This window comes from Salmo salar, chromosome 15, assembly GCF_965601325.2.
Source record: "Salmo salar chromosome 15, fSalSal1, whole genome shotgun sequence".
In the NCBI taxonomy this organism is placed as follows: domain Eukaryota; kingdom Metazoa; phylum Chordata; class Actinopteri; order Salmoniformes; family Salmonidae; genus Salmo; species Salmo salar.
Genome location: NC_138305.1, coordinates 33,352,248 through 33,374,276, shown reverse-complemented (window position 1 = coordinate 33,374,276; position 22,029 = coordinate 33,352,248). Strand labels below are relative to the sequence as shown.

At 43.1% G+C, this 22,029-nt stretch overlaps 1 protein-coding gene across 1 annotated transcript; it reads right to left on the bottom strand.

Moving 5' to 3' along the window:
* Positions 1–1,465: 1,465 nt before the first annotated feature.
* On the bottom strand, positions 1,466–21,919 carry opn8c (opsin 8, group member c). The gene is made up of 4 exons (XM_045696065.2): positions 21,838–21,919; positions 16,674–16,967; positions 6,246–6,577; positions 1,466–1,822 (listed from the first exon to the last, which is right to left on the bottom strand). Exons 1-4 carry the CDS (start codon positions 21,917–21,919, stop codon positions 1,466–1,468), a joined length of 1,065 nt encoding a protein of 354 aa, XP_045552021.1.
* Between the last annotated feature and the right edge of the window lie 110 nt (positions 21,920–22,029).

The following is a 22,029-nucleotide window of genomic DNA, read 5'->3' as shown; positions in this document are numbered from 1 at the left end:
AAAAAAGGTTACGCTCCCTATACTTTCAAAGCATTTTTCTCAAAAGGTGGGTAAACTGTCCACCCCCCCAAAAGTGTGTAAACTGCATTTATTTGTGTTTACCCTACACTACACGACTGACTATACAAACAGTACATAACCTCGTCCCCCAACTCAATTTCTACCCCATTTAGACAGAGAAAGTGAGCCAGCTGGTGGACAAGATTAATACATATCCATTGATTTCATGTTGTTTTCATTACAATTTAGGTATTCTTATAAATCCACTTATGCCTGAAATGCTATTAAGAATTGGCGAATTTGAGTTTTTACAAGACAAAAATGTTTTTACTCCTTGTTCTCATCTTGTACTCTAGTCCAGTGCTGTCTGTGTGTTACCATAACATTATGCTGAGCTCTTCCTATTGGCTGGCCTCTTCCTGGTTCTGTGGCCTCAGCTCTGTGTCTCGGGTCTCACCGGCCCTCCTATGGTAGCACCCTGTCACTGCTTCTGCGGAAGGATCAACGTACTTCCTGTGTACTTCCTATACTGCTCTCAGAAGTCTCACAGGGAATCCCAAACCAGCCCCTTCCCCCCTACCAACTCACTGGGAGGGCCCTCCAAAGTCACGTGCTGCTGACAAAACTTTGAGGGTGACTTTAAGAGTGGCAAGGGGATCAAACAAACCCATCAACTTCAGGACACACTCGTGGCTTAAATTATGTAATTCATGTTCCGCATTTAAATAATAAAACAAGCATTAAATTCAAATGAACAAATTGCCCTTGTCATTTTACAGTAACAGTCAAACATTTAATTTGGGAGATATTTCATTGGTTAAGTCAAATCTCGAAATCAGACACAAACAAAATGCACATGGCATATATACTGAACAAACATATAAACGCAACATGTAACTTGCTGGCTCAGTTAAAGTTGCTAATAAGCCCTTACACCTTTGATAATTTTCACTCCCTTAGCTGTCAGACACTTGTGCATATTGTGGAGGCACGTGCGAACGCGGAAATGGATGGCTGAGGAATGAGGGGAAGGGACTGATTTGTGATTCAGCCTCAGTCTCAGGAGCACCAACCCCGATTCACTTTTCAACTAATAGCAAACCTATTGCAGAGTCCACTCCCCTCTCTTTCTCATCATCCAATCAGTGTTCAGGTGGGGATGGGAAGGAACTATTAGACAGGTGCCAGTGCTTGACTTGGATTGAAATAGGTGCCGGTACTCATTTTGGGTGTCAATACTGTTCATATTTAGGTGCAAGAACTCCACAATACTTTTGATTTCATATTCTATAAGAGGAACAGGAGCTCAAGCAGTAGAACATTTGAGGTGCCGGTGATCAGCTCCGGTGAGCTCCTGCCCAAGTCAAGCACTGGACAGGTCTATGGTCCACAGCCGAGGGGGTCACTCTGATCTTGGACACTCAGCAGAAGATCGCCCCAAAGTGTGCTCCCTGTGTCCCTGCTGCTATTCCTCCCCTAGGACTCCCCCTCCAGACATCCCCAGCTCCTGGAGCTGGATCTGGATGGGATGTGGCCCACCGGGGAGTCCCTCCTGGCCCGTGGCAGAGCGGACCCCCACACGATTCCCGGCTAACCGGGGGCAGAAGGAGCGCAACAGGCAGCGCAGCTCCTGACGGAAGGCCTTGTTGAAGTAGAAGTAGATGAAGGGGTTGTAGACGTGGGAGCTCTTGGCGAACAGTGCGGGGAACACGAAGCCCCCAGGTGCCATGTACCTGTTGTCCTTGTGGAAGATGAAGAGGAAGGAGACAACGGCGTAGGGAGCCCAGGCCATCACAAAGCCAAGGCTGATGCAGAAGAACATCTGAGGGGGACGACAGAGAAATTATGTTGTGTCCAATATCTAGACCCAAATCCATACATTATTTGCTAAATTTAACTTTTTACCCCCAATTGGTAGTTACAGTCTTGTCCCATTGTTGCAACTCCCATATAAACTCGGGAGAGACATGCGTCCTCCGAAACATGACCCTGCCAAGCCGCACTGCTTCTTGACACGCTGCTTACTTAACCCAGAAGCCAGCCGCACCAATGTGTTGGAGGAAACACTGTACAGCTGGCGACCAAAGTCAGTGTGCATGCTCCCGGCCTGGAACTAGGAGTCACTAGAGCGCGATGGGACAAGGTCATCCCAGCCGGCCAAACCCTCCCCTAACCCAGACGAAGCTGGGCCAATTGTGCGTCGCCTCATGGTTCTCCCGGTCATGGCCGGCTGCGACACAGCCTGGGATCAAACCCAGGTCTGTAGTGACGCCTCTAGTGCTGGGATGCAGTACCTTACACCGCTGCGCCACTCAGGAGGCCAAAATCCAACTCTATCTCGTAAGCTCTCATGCAATAACTGGTATCATTGGGTAGATTTGAATATACAGTATGTACTAAAGACAACTCTTTCAACGTTAGAGTTGGCTTCCGTATATGCAGCTAATTCAAGCCTACCTAATGACACCACTAGTACTGACTTCTGTACTGACTTTACTGAGCAAAATGCAGCACAAAAATGACATACGTGCCTTGGGCTGCATTGAGGCAGCCCAATTCAGATTTTCTTTTAAATCTGCTCTTTTGCCCATAATTGGGCAAAAGGTCAGAATTGGGCTGCCTGTGTAAACGCAGCCTTTGAAACGACAAAGGACATCTGTAGTAGAGAAAGAGTCACAAGCCTGATAAATTTTTTAAACTTCTCAAAGAGCATACAGTACCAGTCAAAAGACATCAAAACTATGAAATAACACATATGGATACATGTAGTAACCAAAGAAGTGTTAAACCAATCAAAATATATTTAATATTTTAGATTCTTCAAAGTAGCCACCCTTTGGAATGAAAAAATGTACTCTGTAGCACATTGCACATTTACATCCTCTTTCACTTACACTTTAACCTCTATGGGACCGGCGGGACGAATTCGTCCCACCTACGTAACAGCCACTGCCAGCCTGTGGCGCGATTTTCAAAACCTTAAAAATCCTATTACTTCAATTTCTCAAACATATGACTATTTTACAGCCATTTAAAGATAAGACTCTCGTTAATCTAACCACACTGTCCGATTTCAAAAAGGCTTTACAACGAAAGCAAAACATTAGATTATGTCAGCAGAGTACCAAGCCAGAAATAATCAGACACCCATTTTTCAAGCCAGCATATAATGTCACCAAAACCCAGAAGACAGCTAAATGCAGCACTCACCTTTGATGATCTTCATCAGATGACAACCCTAGGACATTATGTTATACAATACATGCATGTTTTGTTCAATCAAGTTCATATTTATATCAAAAACCAGCTTTTTACATTAGCATGTGACGTTCAGAACTAGCATACCCCCCGCAAACTTCCGGGGAATTCGCTAACATTTTACTAAATTACTCACGATAAACGTTCACAAAAAGCATAACAATTATTTTAAGAATTATAGATACAGACCTCCTCTATGCACTCGATATGTCCGATTTTAAAATAGCTTTTTGGTGAAAGCACATTTTGCAATATTCTAAGTACATAGCCCAGGCATCACGGGCTCGCTATTTAGACACCCGGCAAGTTTAGCACTCACCATAATCATATTTACTATTATAAAAATGTCATTACCTTTTGTTGTCTTCGTCAGAATACACACCCAGGACAGCTACTTCAATAACAAATGTTGGTTTGGTCCAAAATAATCCATCGTTATATCCGAATAGCGGCGTTTTGTTCGTGTGTTCCAGACACTATCCGAAATAGTAAAGAAGTGTCGCGCGCTTGGCGCAATTCCTGACAATAAAGTTCAAAGTATTCCATTACCGTACGTCGAAGCATGTCAACCGCTGTTTAAAATCAATTTTTACGTCATTTTTCTCGTAGAAAAGCGATAATATTCCGACAGGGAATCTCCTTTTCGGCAAACAGAGGAAAAAATCCCAAAGGCGGGGGCGGTCGGGGTCACGCGCATAAGCTAGTGTCTCTTGATGGGCCACTTGAGAAAGGCGATAATGTGTTTCAGCCTGGGGCTGGAATGACGACATTCTGTTTTTTCCCGGGCTCTGAGAGCCTATGGAAGACGTGGGAAGTGTCACGTTAGAGCAGAGATCCTTAGTAAATGATAGAGATGGAAAACAAGTTCAACAAATGGTCAGACAGGCCACTTCCTGTAAAGGAATCTCTCAGGTTTTGACCTGCCATTTGAGTTCTGTTATACTCACAGACACCATTCAAACAGTTTTAGAAAATTGAGGGTGTTTTCTATCCATATGTAATAAGTATATGCATATTCTAGTTACTGAGTAGGAGTGGTAACCAGATTAAATCGGGTATGTTTTTTATCCAGCCGTGTCAATGCTGCCCCCTAGCCCTAACAGGTTAAACACAATTACCTTTTCATCGTAATACACGCTATTTAACTCAAGCTAACTAATGTTTTTTATTATCCATACTATTGTCAGGCGGTGGTTAACTGGTGCAGTGAATCAGGCACAGGAGAGCAGAAATGAGTGTACAAGGTTCCACGACAGCACCAGTATACAGACAATACTCAAAGTGCGGAGAAATACCGGTCACTCGAAAATAACGGGCGTAAATACATAACCCGGCAAACATAACCAGCCGACAAGTACCGCCATGAACAATCAATAAACACGCACACTAACATGTGGGAAACAGAGGGTTAAATAATGAACATGTAATTGGGGAATAGAAACCTGGTGTGTAGAAAACAAAGACAAAACAAATGGAAAATGAAAAGTGGATCGGCGATGGCTAAAAGACCGGTGACGTCGACCGCCGAACGAACAAGGAGAGCGACCGACTTCGGCGGAAGTCGTGACAGCTATTTACTGTAGCTACTGTAACTAGGTTTGCCACATGATGAGCCGACATCTCTTTATAAATTAATGATAAGTACCCATTAATCCTTGAAGAATATAACTGAATAAATGCCTCATGAGCTTAGTTCAACTGTCGTAACCCATAAGAACCCAAAATATAAGCTTTTTTATTCAAATGTTTGTTAACAAAATAAAAGTAAACACAAAAAATTGCCTCAAAACATTGTTCCACTATAATTTTGATATCATGGATGGCCAATCCTTGCATCCATAGCTCTGTCTATACATTGGAGTGTTTACATTTCTCCAGCCCCATCCCGAAGCTAATTCCTCCTGAAGCTAGCAAACTAGCCTCTTAAGCTGACAGTCCCTGAAATTGGGTACTAGAATTACTTATATATGCATATATTTACATGACTGATTTGATTGATTTCCCACCATTTTATAAGTCAGAAGACAGCCACCCAGACCTTACTAGGACCATGGCAACGTCCTCTGTCGTATAAACGTGTATTTGGCAAAGCAATGGCTGAATTTGTCTTGAGCAGGCGGATATAAATACTTAACTCTACTTAACTCTACAATAAAAAAAAAACTAAAATAAGGTAATTTTGTGTGGAAGTCAAACATTTATTTTATGTCAGAAGCAGCCACATTGCATATGCTTAGAATGACAAAATCGAGCCCTTTATAATTCTATTTCTATTTTTTGTTGTGTTTTCTTGACAAGTTATTGGTATTATAATGTGTCTTTTTTTTGTGATACTGTCAACTCATCCCGTGGTATAAGCACATTCATAACTGTTTTATACCACCTCAAATGAATGTCACTCTAAGGTATATGTGCAGTCTATATGGGCATATTACAAGGTTATGACGCACATCATTCCATTCAATGTAATAATGTGACACAGAGGTTAATAAATGACATAACACCCTGTTATAACATCTGGTATGTAGACTCTTACGTAGCATGTAATAACATATGACATAAGATGTCATCCAGACTGTATAATGCCAGAGCATACGACAGGATGAACAGATCTGTTTAACACTTTTTTGGTTACTACATGATTCCATATGTGTAGAAAATAGTAAAAATAAAGAAAAACCCTGGAATGAGTAGATGTGTCCAAACTTTTGACTGGTACTGTATGTGAAAACCTTGTATGGAATATCTGACAATCGATTGGTCTTGTATCAAATATAAAGATACTATGTTCACTGTGACAGAAGGTACATTTTTTTCGTAGATTTGAGTAATTCAACACAGTTCTATCTAGCGCTGCAGTAAGCTCTACATCCGCTCTCCCTGAGTGAAAGACGTATGCACTGTGACAGACAGTCCTCCACTGAGTCAGAGAAGTTCAGGCTCATTGCCGTGGTTCCTCTTTAAGCAGGACATAAAACCCTTCTCACCATGGAGAGACGTTTTTCGGCATGGCGCAGGTTGGTCCGGATCCCCCGGGCTGACAAGGCGTAGGTGAAATGATAGACTTTGTAGAGGATCTGGATCTGGGACATCACGATGAGCAGGACGGGCACCAGCATGAAACAAGAGAAGGAACAGATGACGTAGAAGGCGTCTTTAAAGGAGGTGTGGTAGCTGTGCCAGGCGATGGTACAGGACAGGCCGTAGGGCTCGGGGACGTACTCGCCCCAGCCGAACAAGGGGAAGGAGGACCAGACGGTGGCGACTAGCCACGAGGCACAGCACACCAGCCGGATGTTGGCACCATTCAGCCAGACTGCTGCAAGGAAAGAGACATCCATCGCCTGGTTATATTCTTAAAGGGAGGGTGACATCTGAGATTGTCATTATGTTTGGATGATTCAGTGATTAATCAGTGCTTGATTTGGTCAAGAACACACCAGTACTGAGTACCGCACCTCAAATTCTCTACTGCTTGAATACCTTGAATACCTGTCTTTGTAACGGGTGTCGTAAGGATATTAGACCAAGGTGGAGCGGGAACGTGTATACTCATCATCTTTATTAAATCAAAAGAAGGAAAAACAAACAAATCACGTATACAAAACAACGAATGACACTAAACAGTCCTGTCAGGTGCACAGACACAAAACAGGAAACAACTACCCACAAACCCCCATAGCACAAACACCCCTATACATAGGACCTTCAATCAGAGGCAACGAGGAACAGCTGCCTCCAATTGAAGCTCAATCAACAAACCCTAAACATAGAAGTAGAAAAACTAGACTGAACATAGAAAAACACTGACCTAGAACATAGACCAAAAACCCCGGAACACTCTAAACAAACACCCCTCTTACATAATAACATAGCCCAACAAACCCCGAAACACTCTAAACAAAACACCCCCTGCCACGTCCTGACCAAACTACAATAACAAATAACCCCTTTACTGGTCAGGATGTGACAGTCTTATAGAATATTGGCTTAAAAACATTGCAGTTACGGCACATAAATGTAAAGTCCATGGGCAAATAAGGCCATTTCTCCAAAAGAAATGCTATGTGGTCTCCATTGATCTGACACATAGATGGTAATTAGAGAGCACCAATCGATCTCACAGGCTCCCGACTGAGATGAGAAGACTGACTGATGACTAACCTGTCCTGTGGCATTATTCCTCTCAACTCCTGTCCTAATCCACACCTGATCCTAGTACTCAGGGCTGAGTTTGAGTTTATTTTATTTCTACAGGGACAGTGTACATTAATCAACGTTTCAGTAAAAGTGCCGGTTTTAGCCAGCCGGCTAATATTCAACCACAGTCCCTGGGCAGGTTATTAAAAACAATTACAATGCAGACAATCATTGAGCAGTGAGCACGCACAGAGCAACATAGGACAAGCAAGGCATAGCATACAGATAGAGCAACATAGGACAAGCAAGATGTAGCATACAGACAGAGCAACATAGAACAAAAAGCAACAAGACAAAATCCATAAAAGCAACAAAGTGTTTCCACACCTCACAAGCTACAGACAACAGACAACATGTAAAGCGGCAATACACAGCTAGGGATTATGTTCACAAATCTGATTGACCTTTAGCCATGTCTTCATGCATTTTGTGAAAGTGTGATATGTGGTGCAGTTATGTGTGTCTGATGGCAGTGTATTCCAGACATAGGAAGCTCTCACAGAGAAAGCGGATTTACTAAAGGTGCTTTTCCTTAAGGGAACTGTTACGGCATTCGTCAGAAGGAGTGGACCAAAGCGCAGCGTGGTAAGTGTTCATAATTTATTATATATAACGAAACACAAACAAAGAAAAAAAACGAAAGCCAACAGTTCTGTCAGGTCACTGATAACAGAACAGAAAACAACTACCCACAAACACAGGTGGGAAAAGGCTGCCTAAGTATGGTTCCCAATCAGAGACAACGATAGACAGCTGCCTCTGATTGGAAACCATACCTGGTGAAAACACAGAAATATAATGACATAGAATGCCCACCCCACACCCTGACCTAATAAAATATAGAAATAAACCGTCTCTCTCAGGTCAGGGCGTGACAGTACCCCCCCCCCCCCAAAGGTGCAGACTCCCGGCCGCAAACCTGAACCTATCGGGGAGGGTTCGGGTGGGCATCTATTCTTGGCGGCGGCTCTGGTTCGGGGTATAGCCCCCACTCCGCCCGCTGATCCCCCCGCTTCTGTGTCGCCGGAGGAACCAGACCGTGGTTGGGGTTATATCCTGCCTGTTTGGCCCTGTCCGGGGGTATCATCGGATGGGGCCACAGTGTCTTCTGATCCCTCCTGTCTCAGCCTCCAGTATTTATGCTGCAGTAGTTTATGTGTCGGGGGGCTAGGGTCAGTCTGTTACATCTGGAGTATTTCTCTTGTCTTATCCGGTGTCCTGTGTGTATTTAAATATGCTCTCTCTAATTCTCTCTTTCTCTCTTTCTGTCTTTCTCTCGGAGGACCTGAGCCCTAGGACCATGCCTCAGGACTACCTGGTATGATGACTCCTTGCTGTCCCCAGTCCACCTGGCCGTGCTGCTGCTCCAGTTTCAACTGTTCTGCCTGCGGCTATGGAACCCTGACCTGTTCACCGGACGTGCTTGTTGCACCCTCGACAACTACTATGATTATTATTATTTGACCATGCTGGTCATTTATGAACATTTTAACATTTTAACATTTTGACCATGTTCTGTTTTAATATCCACCCTGCACAGCCAGAAGAGGACTGGCCACCCCTCATAGCCTGGTTCCTCTCTAGGTTTCTTCCTAGGTTTTTGGCCTTTCTAGGGAGTTTTTCCTAGGGAGTTTTTCCTAGCCACCGTGCTTCTTTCACATGCTTTGCTTGCTGTTTGGGGTTTTAGGCTGGGTTTCTGTACAGCACTTTGAGAATATCAGCTGATGTACGAAGGGCTATATAAAAATAAATTTGATTTGATTTGATTTGATTTGATTTGATCATCGCCGGAGGCTCTGGACTGCGGGCCGCCGCTGAAGACTCCGGACTGCGGGCCGCCGCTGAAGACTCATGGCTGCGGGCCGCCGCTGAAGACTCCGGACTGCGGACCGCCACTGAAGACTCCGGACGCTGGAGGCTCCGGACTGGGGACCGTCGCTGGAGGCTCTGGACTGGGGGACGTCGCTGGAGGTTCCGGACTGTAGGCCGTCTCAGGAGGTTCCGGATTGTGGGCCGTCTGTTGCCTTGGATCATCACTACAGGTTCCGTGCCATGGATCATCACTGGATGCTTCTTGCCATGGATCATCACTGGAGGCTCCGGGCCATGGATCATCACTGGAGGCTTCGTGCCATGGATTCTCACAGGAGGCTCCGGGCCATGGATTATCACTGGAGGCTTCGTGCCATGGATCATCCCTACAGGCTCCGGGCCATGGATCATCACTGGAGGCTTCGTGCCATGGATCATCCCTACAGGCTCCGGGCCATGGATCATCACTGAAGGCTTCGTGCCATGGATTATCAATGGAGGCTCCGGACCATGGATTATCACTGGAGGCTTCGTGCCATGTATCATCACTACAGGCTCCGGGCCATGGATCATCACTGGAGGCTTCGTGCAATGGATCATCACTGTAGGCTTCGGACCATAGATCATCACTGGATGCTTCTTACGTGGAGCCTGAACAGGTCTCACCGGACTGGGGAGACGCACTAGAGACTGGGTGCGCAGAGCAGGCGCAGGATATACTGGGCCGTGGAGGCGCACTGGAGGTCTGGAGCATATGGCTGGCACAACCCGTCCTGGCTGGATGTTTACTTTAGCTCGGCAAGGGCGGAGCGCTGGCACAGGACGAACTTGTTTGTGCTGGTGAACGGGGGGTACCGTGCGTAGAGCTGGCGCAGGATAACCTGGGCCGAAGAGACGCACTGGAGACCAGGAACGCTGAGCCGGCACAATTCTGCTTGGCTGACTGCCATCTCTAGCACGGCAACTGCGGGAAGCTTGCACTGAGCGCACCGGGTTGTAGCTGCGCACTGTGTCCCAGCATAACACGGTGCTCGCTCAGTCACTCGCTCCCCACGGTAAGCACGGGGAGTTGGCTCAGGTCTCAACCCGGACTTCACCAATCTCCCCGTGTGTCCCCCCCCCCCCCCAACATTTTGGGGGAGCTGCCTCTCGGGCTTCCGTTGTTGCCGTGCTAGTTCCTCATAGCATCGCCGTTCTGCTCTCGCTGCCTCTATTTCCTCCTTCGGACGGTGATACTCCCCGTCCTGCCTCCAGGGTCCCTTCCCGTCTAGGATTTCCTCCCAGGTTCATTCATCCTGACCACGCTGCTTGGTCCCTTGGTGGTGAGTAGTTCTGTGACGGCTGTCGTTAGAAGAAGGGGACCAAAGCGCAGCGTGGTAAGTGTTCATAATTTATTATATATATAACGAAACACTTAAACAAAGAAACAAAACGAAAGCAAACAGTTCTGTCAGGTCACTGATAACAAAACAGAAAACAACTACCCACAAACACAGGTGGGAAAAGGCTGCCTAAGTATGGTTCCCAATCAGAGACAACGATAGACAGCTGCCTCTGATTGGAAAACATACCTGGCCAAAACATAGAAATATAATGACATAGAATGCCCACCCACACCCTGACCTAAAAAAAAATAGAGAAATAAACCGTCTCTCTCAGGTCAGGGCGTGACAGGAACTATACAGTCACCTCTCATGGCAGACCTGAGCACCCTACTCGTCTCTTACAATTAACACAGGAGAGCGGAAAGCCCTGCTACTAGTTAATTGGAGAGACAAAGAGTGAGAGAGAGAAAGCTGGAGAGGTGTGTGTGAGAGAGTGAGAGAGAGAGAGAAAGGTGCGAGAGAGTGGGAGAGAGATTATTATTACATTTTTTTAATGTAATCTTTATTTAACTAGGCAAGACAGTTAAAAACAAATTCTTATTACAATGACGGCCTACCACAGCAAAACCCAGACGACGCTGGGCCAATTGTGCGGCGCCCTATGGGACTCCCAATCACGGCTGGATGTGAACCAGGGACTGCAGTGAGATGCCACTCAGGAGCCACTGGGCATACAGACAGACAGACAGACATGCACACAGACACACACGAACACAAAGTGAGAGCGAGACAGGAGACGCTCAAATCCAAATCGGTCCTTAGCCCCCTCTCATAGGCACTTCATTTAGTTTTCCAAGGTATTGTAGTATTACAGCACCTCCACCTTACCCTGTGATAGGCTAGGTGGAATTGTGCCCATATTGTCTTTAATGTCTTTCAGATCAGAGCAAGGGACAGAACAGGGCAGCAAGCATTCTGTTATAGCCACCCTAGGGATGGTGAGTTGTTGTTGCTACAACAAGAGAGAGATCAAGCCTGTTTAACCTGTTAGGGCTAGGGGGCAGCATTGACACGGCTGGATAAAAAACATACCCGATTTAATCTGGTTACCACTCCTACCCAGTAACTAGAATATGCATATACTTATTACATATGGATAGAAAACACCCTCAATTTTCTAAAACTGTTTGAATGGTGTCTGTGAGTATAACAGAACTCAAATGGCAGGTCAAAACCTGAGAGATTCCTTTACAGGAAGTGGCCTGTCTGACCATTTGTTGAACTTGTTTTCCATCTCTATCATTTACTAAGGATCTCTGCTCTAACGTGACACTTCCCACGTCGTCCATAGGCGCTCAGAGCCCGGGAAAAAACAGAATGTCGTCATTCCAGCCCCAGGCTGAAACACATTATCGCCTTTCTCAAGTGGCCGATCAAGAGACACTGGCTTATGCGCGTGACCCCGACCGCCCCCGCCTTTGGGATTTTTTCCTCTGTTTGCCGAAAAGGAGATTCCCTGTCGGAATATTATCGCTTTTCTACGAGAAAAATGTCGTAAAATTTGATTTTAAACAGCGGTTGACATGCTTCGAAGTACGGTAATGGAATACTTAGAATTTTATTGTCACGAATTGCGCCATGCGCGTGACACTTCTTTACTATTTCGGATAGTGTCTGGAACGCACGAACAAAACGGCGCTATTCGGATATAACGATGGATTATTTTGGACCAAACCAACATTTGTTATTGAAGTAGCAGTCCTGGGTGTGTATTCTGACGAAGACAACAAAAGGTAATGAAACTTTTATAATAGTAAATATGATGATGGTGAGTGCTAAACTTGCCGGGTGTCTAAATAGCGAGCCCGTGATGCCTGGGCTATGTACTTAGAATATTGCAAAATGTGCTTTCACCAAAGAGCTATTTTAAAATCGGACATATCGAGTGCATAGAGGAGGTCTGTATCTATAATTCTTAAAATAATTGTTATGCTTTTTGTGAACGTTTATCGTGAGTAATTTAGTAAAATGTTAGCGAATTCCCCGGAAGTTTGCGGGGGGTATGCTAGTTCTGAACGTCACATGCTAATGTAAAAAGCTGTTTTTTGATATAAATATGAACTTGATTGAACAAAACATGCATGTATTGTATAACATAATGTCCTAGGGTTGTCATCTGATGAAGATCATCAAAGGTGAGTGCTGCATTTAGCTGTCTTCTGGGTTTTGGTGACATTATATACTGGCTTGAAAAATGGGTGTCTGATTATTTCTGGCTTGGTACTCTGCTGACATAATCTAATGTTTTGCTTTCGTTGTAAAGCCTTTTTGAAATCGGACAGTGTGGTTAGATTAACGAGAGTCTTGTCTTTAAATGGCTGTAAAATAGTCATATGTTTGAGAAATTGAAGTAATAGGATTTTTAAGGTTTTGAAAATCGCGCCACAGGATAGCAGTGGCTGTTACGTAGGTGGGACGAATTCGTCCCGCCTAGCCTAGAGAGGATAACTACCTATAAATGTGTATGCAATACATTATAAATACAGCCTATAAATAGACCACAGAGAAAAAACTGGGCTCTTAACCTGTTGAGGACAGACGTTCCGCTAGCGGAACCCCGTTCCGCCTGCGGAACCCCTAGCCAACAGCCAATGGCATCGCACGGCGCGAAATACAAAACCAACTAAAATACCACAATTCAATTTTCTCAAACAATTAACTATTTTACACCATTTTAAAGACAAGACTCTCATTAATCTAACCACATTGTCCGATTTCAAAAAGGCTTTACAGCTAAAGAAAAACATTAGATTATGTTAGGAGAGTACATAGACACAAATAATCACACAGCCATTTTCCAAGCAAGCATATATGTCACATAAACCCAAACCACAGCTAAATGCAGCACTAACCTTTGATGATCTTCATCAGATGACACTCCTAGGACATTATGTTATACAATACATGCATGTTTTGTTCAATCAAGTTCATATTTATATAAAAAAACAGCTTTTTACATTAGCATGTGATGTTCAGAACTAGCATAACCACCGAAAACTTCCGGTGAATTTACTAAATTACTCATGATAAACGTTGACAAAATACATAACAATTATTTTAAGAATTATAGATACAGAACTCCTTTATGCAATCGCTATGTCTGATTTTAAAATAGCTTTTCAGCGAAAGCACATTTTGCAATATTCTGAGTACATAGCTCGGCCATCACAGGCTTGCTAATTTGACACCCACCAAGTTTGGGGCTCCCTAAACTCAGAATTACTATTAGAAAAATTGGATTACCTTTGCTGTTCTTCGTCAGAATGCACTCCCAGGACTTCTACTTCAACAACAAATGTTGTTTTGGTTCCAAATAATCCATAATTATATCCAAATACCTCCGTTTTGTTTGTGCGTTCAGGTCACTATCCGAAGGGTAACGCGCGAGCGCATTTCGTGACAAAAAAAATCAAAATATTCCATTACCGTACATAGAAGCATGTCAAACGCTGTTTAAAATCAATTTTTATGCTATTTTTCTCGTAAAATAGCGATAATATTCCAACCAGGCAACGTTGTATTCATTCAAAGGCTGAAAGAAAAAGTCTCATGAACGCGCATCTCAGTCTCACTGTCCCCAGGCTGACCACTTACAAACTCTGCTGCTGTACTTTGCCCAGAGACAGCAGACACCCCATTCCACTTTTTGGCGGCTTTAGAGAGCCAATGGAAGCCTTAGAAAGTGTCACGTTACAGCACAGATGCTGTAATGTCGATAGAGATGCAACAGAAGGACAACAAATTGTCAGACAGGGCACTTCCTGTATGGAATCTTCTCAGGTTTTGGCCTGCCATATGAGTTATGTTATACTCACAGACACCATTCAAACAGTTTTAGAAACTTTAGAGTGTTTTCTATCGAAATCTACTAATTATATGCATATTCTAGTTTCTGGGCAGTAGTAGTAACCAGATTAAATCGGTTACGTTTTTTATCCGGCCGTGAAAATACTGCCCGCTATCCCAAAGAAGTTCAACCGCAGAGCTTTGAAGGCATGACATCATCATACAGAGTGGTGATTTCCTGTTTACTGATATCATCATCATCACCATCATCATCATCAACAACAGTAGTGGTAGTAGTGGTAGACTTCGCAGATTTTAAGTTTGTCGTTGTTGATGTCTGTAAGAAGGACCGCTTTGTATGATGATGTCATGTTGTCATATATTATAATATGGTTACACTTTACTTGACATCCAGCGTCATAACACGTTATGACACGGTCATAACCATGTCATAATATGGCATAATAGCTGATATAACCTGGTTCAGTCTGCTTTCCACCAGACACTGGGAGATGAATTCACCTTTCAGCAGGACAATGACCTAAAACACAAGGCCAAATCTACACTGAAGACAGTGAATGTTCCTGAGTGGCGAGTTACAGTTTGACTTAAATCTACTTGAAAATCTATGTCCAGACCTGAAAATGGTTCTCTAGCAATGATCAACAACCAATTTGACAGAGCTTGAAGAATTTGTTAAATAATAAATGGGCAAATGTTTCACAATCCGGGTGTGGAAAGCTCTTACGAGATTTACCCAGAAAAACTCACAGCTGTAATCCCTGTCAAAGGTAACTGTAACATTGACTCAGGAGGTTGAATAGAAATCAAGATATATTAGTGTTTTATTTTTCATATTTTTTGTTTAACAAATGTTAGATTTTTCTTTCCACTTTGACATTACAGAGTATTTTTTGTAGATGGTTGACAAAAAATGACAAATCCATTTTAATCCCACTTTGTAACAGAACAAAATGTGGAAAAAGTCAGGTGGTATGGATACTGTCTGAAGGTACTGTATATTAGTCCCTGGAGAGTTCCTGGAAAGACCCCAATGGACACAAACAGGATATATATTTCACATTTTATTTCACATTTATTTAACAAGGCAAGTCAGTTAAGAACAAATTCTTATTTACAACGACAGCCTACCCCTGGCCAAACCCTAACCCGGACAACACTGGGCCAATTTTGCGCCACCCTATGGGACTCCCAATTACGGCCGGTTGTGATACAGCCTGGAATCGAACCAGGGTCTGTAGTGACGCTGAGATGCAGTGCCTTAGACTGCTGCGCCACTCGGGAGTAGGATGACACACACACACACACACACACACACACACACACACACACACACACACACACACACACACACACACACACACACACACACACACACACACACACACACACACACACACACACACACACACACACACACACACACACACACACACACACACACACACACACACACACACACACACACACACACACACACACACACACAAACACACAAACACAAACAATGTGTGATGATCCTTAAGTCATTTTTGGGGGTATCTGTACTTTGTTTGTGCATTGTGCAGCAGCTGGGAGCAGTTGTGTAAATTACTTAAGTAAAAATACTTTAAAGTACTATTAAGTCGTTTTGGGGGGTATCTGTACTTTATGTAGTGTGCAGCAGCTGGGAGCAGTTGTGTAAATTACTTAAGTAAAAATACTTTAAAGTACTATTAAGTCGTTTTGGGGGGTATCTGTACTTTGTGTAGTGTGCAGCAGCTAGGTTGGGTAAGCTTGTAGGGAGTCTAGCATTCACTTAGCCTGGTGAAATATTTATAGAGTTCGCTGGTTTGAAAACCCCGACAGGTCTAAGTGAAAATCGCGCCGATGTGCCCTTGTGCAAGGCACTTGACCCTAATTACTCTTATAAGTCGCTCTGGAAAAGAGCATCTGCTAAATTACTAAAATGTAAATGTAATATTGACCTTGCCTGGTACAACAAAACCAATAGAATAGTCCCAAACATGCAAACCCCACTATCTGGTACTCCAGCCTGCCCCCCCATCCGAATAGACTAGGCTCTACTCACCATAGACCAGCCCCCCTCCCATCCAAATAGACTGGGCTCTACTCACCATAGACCAGGCTGCCCCCCCCTCCAAATAGACTGGGCTCTAATCACCTTAGACCAGGCTGCCCCCCCCTCCAAATACACTAGGCTCTACTCACCATAGACCAGGTTATAGAATGTTTTCAGATAGCGGATCACGCTGATGGCGGCGATGGTGAACATGCCACACAGGCCGAATATGTAGCAGCCCAGACCGTAGTAGACGCACGTGACGTGGTGCCCCAGCCAGGCATGGTTAAACGATGACAGAATGGACAGCGGGTAGAAACAGATGCAACATAGGAAATCCACCACGGCCAGGTTGACGCAGAGGAGCTCTGAATCCACCATCTTCTTCCTCCGTCGGTAGGAGATGACCAGCACCAGGCCGTTGCCAAGGACGGACAGAAGCACTGGTTGGAAGAGAGACAAGGAAGGGGAAACAAAGAATCTCTATAGAGATGGGAGAAGAGAGTGATGATTGATATGGTCTATCGTTGGATTGTTTTTCATGAATGATTTTTGTATTTTCTTGTGTATTTCCAATTGTGTCATTTGTTGTGTAATTGTGTGATGCAGGGCTCCCTTGAACAAGATACCTTAATCTCAATGAGACCTGCTAAAATAAAGGTCAAATAAATAAAAGTTCTCTCTCAATTAGGGATAAGAGTGTATGGGATGTTGGAAATGTTATATTGATATGGTTTGATCATGTCAAAATATAGGGCACCGTACATTCTGAACATGTCATTTCTCATGGTAGTCTGAATATATACAGTAAGATCTGGTGCAATAACCACAGGTATCTTCGAAAAGAAAGTTTCCTCAAGCAGTGATCGCAATGGATCCTGAATATAACCTGTCTGAAATATTAAACCAACACTTCCATGTATTACACCTGACATTATATAAGACCTACAGTATCATGTTCCTGTAAGACAGATACCAGTCACCAGATGACCTTTCTACTGTTAAGGTGTTTGGCTGGCAATCACAGCTAACCCCCTGTAGTGTGTTCACTCAATATGTAAACATCACAGAGGAGGTGTGAGAAATAACTCTGCAGAACACTGAGCCACAAGTCACCGTGGATAGAGAGTGATGGATTTCCTGAAATAGCAGCTGTTCCAGGCAATAAGGCATTCAGGTGACTCAAAATAATGACCCATGTCTGCAATAACGTGTGTCCGCAATATTGAAATGAATTAGGCCCGTATAACAAACACATGAACTACTGAAACCTAAAAGAAGAAGACTTTGATAGTGTGTGATTTCTGTTTCTACAATAAGACTGTCAGATATTCCAATAGAGGTACAAATAACACCCCTGACATCAGTGGAGGCTGCTGAGGGGAGGACGGCTCATAATAATGGCTGGAACAGAGCAAATGGAATGGCATCAAATACATGGAAACCACTGATTCCGCTCCAGCCATTGCCATGAGCCCGTCCTCCCCAAATAAGGTGGCACCAACCTCCTGTGGCTGACACAGAGACAAATGAAAGGATGATGAAAAGATTAAGAAAATCAGCCTAGCCTGGTCCCAGATCAGTTTGTGCCATCATGTTAAGTCCATTTATCATTGTCAAGACAAACATGTTTGTAATGACGAGTGACAAGGATAGCTCAAACAGACTTGGAGGAAAAAGAAAGACTAGCCCCACTCACATCAAAAATATAATTTGACTAATTTGGATTTAAAAAACACTATGTGACAAAATAAATAAACATTTGGTCACAAAAAAAATGCCATGTCCATTCCTGAGTGTATTTACAAACCAAACATCATAAGTCTGTTTATTTAATAACAGGTGGACACAGAACCTCAGGTGAAAGGAAATACAATACACTGTAATATTGTTGAGACCACATTTTACTAGGTATAGCCATCTATAACACTATAGTTGACACATGTTATAAAATACCATGAAATACTGATATTTCTATAAAGTGTCAATTGTAGTGATATAGAGCGCAAAGTATTCAGACCCTTGACTTTTTCCACATTTTGTTACGTTACAGCCTAATTCTAAAATATATTCAATATTATTATTTTTCTCATCAATCTACAAAAAAATATCCCATAATGGCAAAGCGAAAACAGGTTTATACATTTTTGCAAATGTATTAAAAATAGAAAACAGAAAGAGCTTATTTACATAAATATTCAGACCCTTTGCTATGAGACTCAAAATTGAGCTCAGGTGGAACCTGTTTCCATTGATCATCCTTGATTAGAGTCCATCTGTGGTATATTTTATTGATTGGAAATGATTTGGAAAGGCACACACCTATCTATATAAGGTCCCACAGTTGACAGTGCATGTCAGAGCAAAAACCAAGCCATGAAGTTGAACGAATTGTCCGTATAGCTCTTTATTTTATTTATTTTACCTTTATATAACTAGGTAGGCCAGTTGAGAACAAGTTCTCATTTACAACTGCAACCTGGCCAAGATAAAGCAAAGCAGTGCGACAAAAACAACAACACAGAGTTACACATAAACAAACGTACAGTCAATAACACAATAGAAAAATCTATGTACAGTGTGTGTAAATGTAGAAGAGTAGGGAGGTAAGGCAATAAATAGGCCGTAGTGGCAAAATAATTACAATTTCACAAATAAACACTGGAGTGATAGATGTGCAGAAGATGACTGTGCAAGTAGAGATACTGGGGTGCAAAGGAGAAGAAAAAAAAACATATATATATATATATATATATATATATATATATATATATATATATATATATATATATATATATATATATATATATATATAATAAATAACAATATGGGGATGAGGTAGTTGGATGGGCTATTTACAGATGGGCTATGTACAGGTGCAATGATCTGTAAGCTGCTCTGATAGCTGATGCTTAAAGTTAGTAAGGGAGATATGAGTCTCCAGCTTCAGTGATTTTTGCAATTCGTTCCAGTCATTGGCAACAGAAAACTGGAAGGAAAGGCAGCCCAAGCATGAATTGGCTTTGGGGGCGACCAGTGAAATATACCTGCTGGAGCGCGTGCTACGGGTGGGTGCTGCTATGGTGACCAGTGAGCTGAGATAAGGTGGGGCTTTACCTAGCAAGGACTTATAGATGACCTGGAGCCAGTGGGTTTGGCGACGAATATGAAGTGAGGGCCAGCCAACGAGAGCATACAGTTCGCAAGTGGTGGGTAGTATATGGGGCTTTGATGACGAAACGGATGGCACTGTAATAGACTGCATCCAATTTGTTGAGTAGAGTGTTGGAGGCTATTTTGTAGATGACATCGCCACCGTTCCTTGACTTCGGCGATGTCATCTACAAAATAGCCTCCAACACTCTACTCAACAAGTTGAGTAAAGGATGCTTTGTTGCGAAATAGGACACCGATTCTAGATTTAATTTTGGATTGGATTAATTTCGGATGCTTAATATGAGTCTGGAAGGAGAGTTTACAGTCTAACCAGACACCTAGGTATTTGTAGTTGTCCGCATAGTAGAGTAGAGCGCCATCATTCTTAAATGAAAGAAGTTTGGAACCACCAAGACTCTTCCTAGAGCTGGCCGCCCGGACAAACTGAGCAATCAGGGGAGAAGGGCCTTGTTCAGGGAGGTGACCAAGAACCTGATGGTCACTCTGACAGAGCTCCAGAGTTCCTCTGAGAAGATGGGAGAAACTTCCAGAAGGCCAACCATCTCTGCAGCACTCCACCAATCAGGCCTTTATGGTAGAGTGGACAGACAGAAGGTACTCCGTAGTAAAATACACATTACAGCCCACTTGGAGTTTGCCAAGAGGCACCTAAAGGACTCTCAGACCATGAGAAACAAGATTCTCTGGTCTGATGAAACCAAGATTGAACTCTTTGGCCTGAATGCCAAGCGTGACCTCTGGAGGAAACCTGGCACCATCCCTACGGCAAAACATGGTGGTGGCAGCATCACGTTGTGTGGATGTATTTCAGCGGCAGGGACTGGGAGACTAGTCAAAATCAAATCAAATCATATTTTATTGGTCACATACACATATTTAGCAGATGTTATTGAGGGTGTAGCTAAATGCTTGTGTTCCTAGCTCCAATAGTGCAGTAGTATCTAACAATTCACAATACACACTAATTTAAAAGTGAAATAATTGAATTAATTAATACATAAATAATCAGGATCGAGGGATGATGAACTGAGCAAAGTACAGAAAGATCTTTGGTGAAAACCTGCTCCAGAGCACTCAGGACTTCAGACTGGGCGAAGGTTTAGCTTCCAACAGGACAACAACCCTAAGCACACAGCCAAGACAACGCAGGCATGGTTTCCGGACAAGTCTCTGAATATCCTTGAGTGGCCCAGCCAAAGATCGGACTTGAACCTGATCTAACATCTCTGGAGAGACATTTACATTTTAGCCATTTAGCAGACGCTCTTATCCAGAGCGACTTACAGTAGTAAATGCATACATTTAATTTCATGTTCTATTTTTGTTTTTCTCCATACTGGCCCCCCATGGGAATCGAACCCACAACCCTGACGTTGCAAACACCATGCTCTACCAACTGAGCCACAGAGACCTGAAAATAGGTGTGCAGCAACCCTCCCTATCTAACCTGACTGAGCTTGAGAGGATCTGCAGAGAAGAATGGGAGACACTCCCCAAATACAGGTGTGCCAAGTTGTAGCTTCATACCCAAGAAGACTCGAGGCTGTAATCGCTGCCAAAGGTGCTTCAACAAAGTACTGAGTAAAGGGTCTGAATAAATGTGATATTTCATTTTTTTTGAGAGAGAGAGATTTGCACAAAAAAATTAAACCTGTTTTTGTTTTGTCATTATGGGGTATTGTGTGTGTAGATTGATGAGGGGGAAAAAAAACAATTTAATACATTTTAGAGTAAGGCTGTAACGTAACAAAATGTTTAAAAAGTGAAGGGGTCTGAATCCTTCCCGAATGCAGTATACCGTAGGTGGCTATACATAGTACTGTGGATTACTTACATACCACAAATAAACTACATGAAATACTTTAAAATATGAATAAAGTCTGTGAAACAAACATTTCAAATATTTTACAGATAAATCTGTATGATTTAATATTGTCCACAAAGTCGTTAATATCATGTAGCACGGTTACTTCTAAAGTGTAATTTGTAGGAAGAACCTGACCACTAAAATAATAAAAATAATAACATGTGCTATAAATCTCAATCAGCTATGCATCAACATCAGCGTGTCTGTATTCTAGGATACATTTTCTAGATGATCAGATATGAAAGTGATAATAACGAAGTCCAACTCACCGATTGACAGGATTGTAAATCCCACACCTATATCAGCACCAGGTGCGAGTTTGGAGGAGAAAATAGAGACAGTCCGGTTCATTTTGGATACAAACTCAGGAAAAGGTAGATCACCTCACTTTTGAATCCGACTCAACATTTAAAAGCCAGCAAAAGCAAATATGCGTGGCATTAGATCACATGTTCGTATCA

Coding starts and splice junctions, on each gene's coding strand:
- opn8c (XM_045696065.2), bottom strand. CDS start 21,919: ATGAACCGGACTGTCTCTATTTTCTCCTCCAAACTCGCACCTGGTGCT. Junction 6,578..16,673: donor ATTCTATAACCTGGTCTATG/GTGAGTAGAGCC, acceptor CTTTCCTTGCAG/CAGTCTGGCTGAATGGTGCC. Junction 1,823..6,245: donor CCGAAAAACGTCTCTCCATG/GTGAGAAGGGTT, acceptor CGTCCCCCTCAG/ATGTTCTTCTGCATCAGCCT.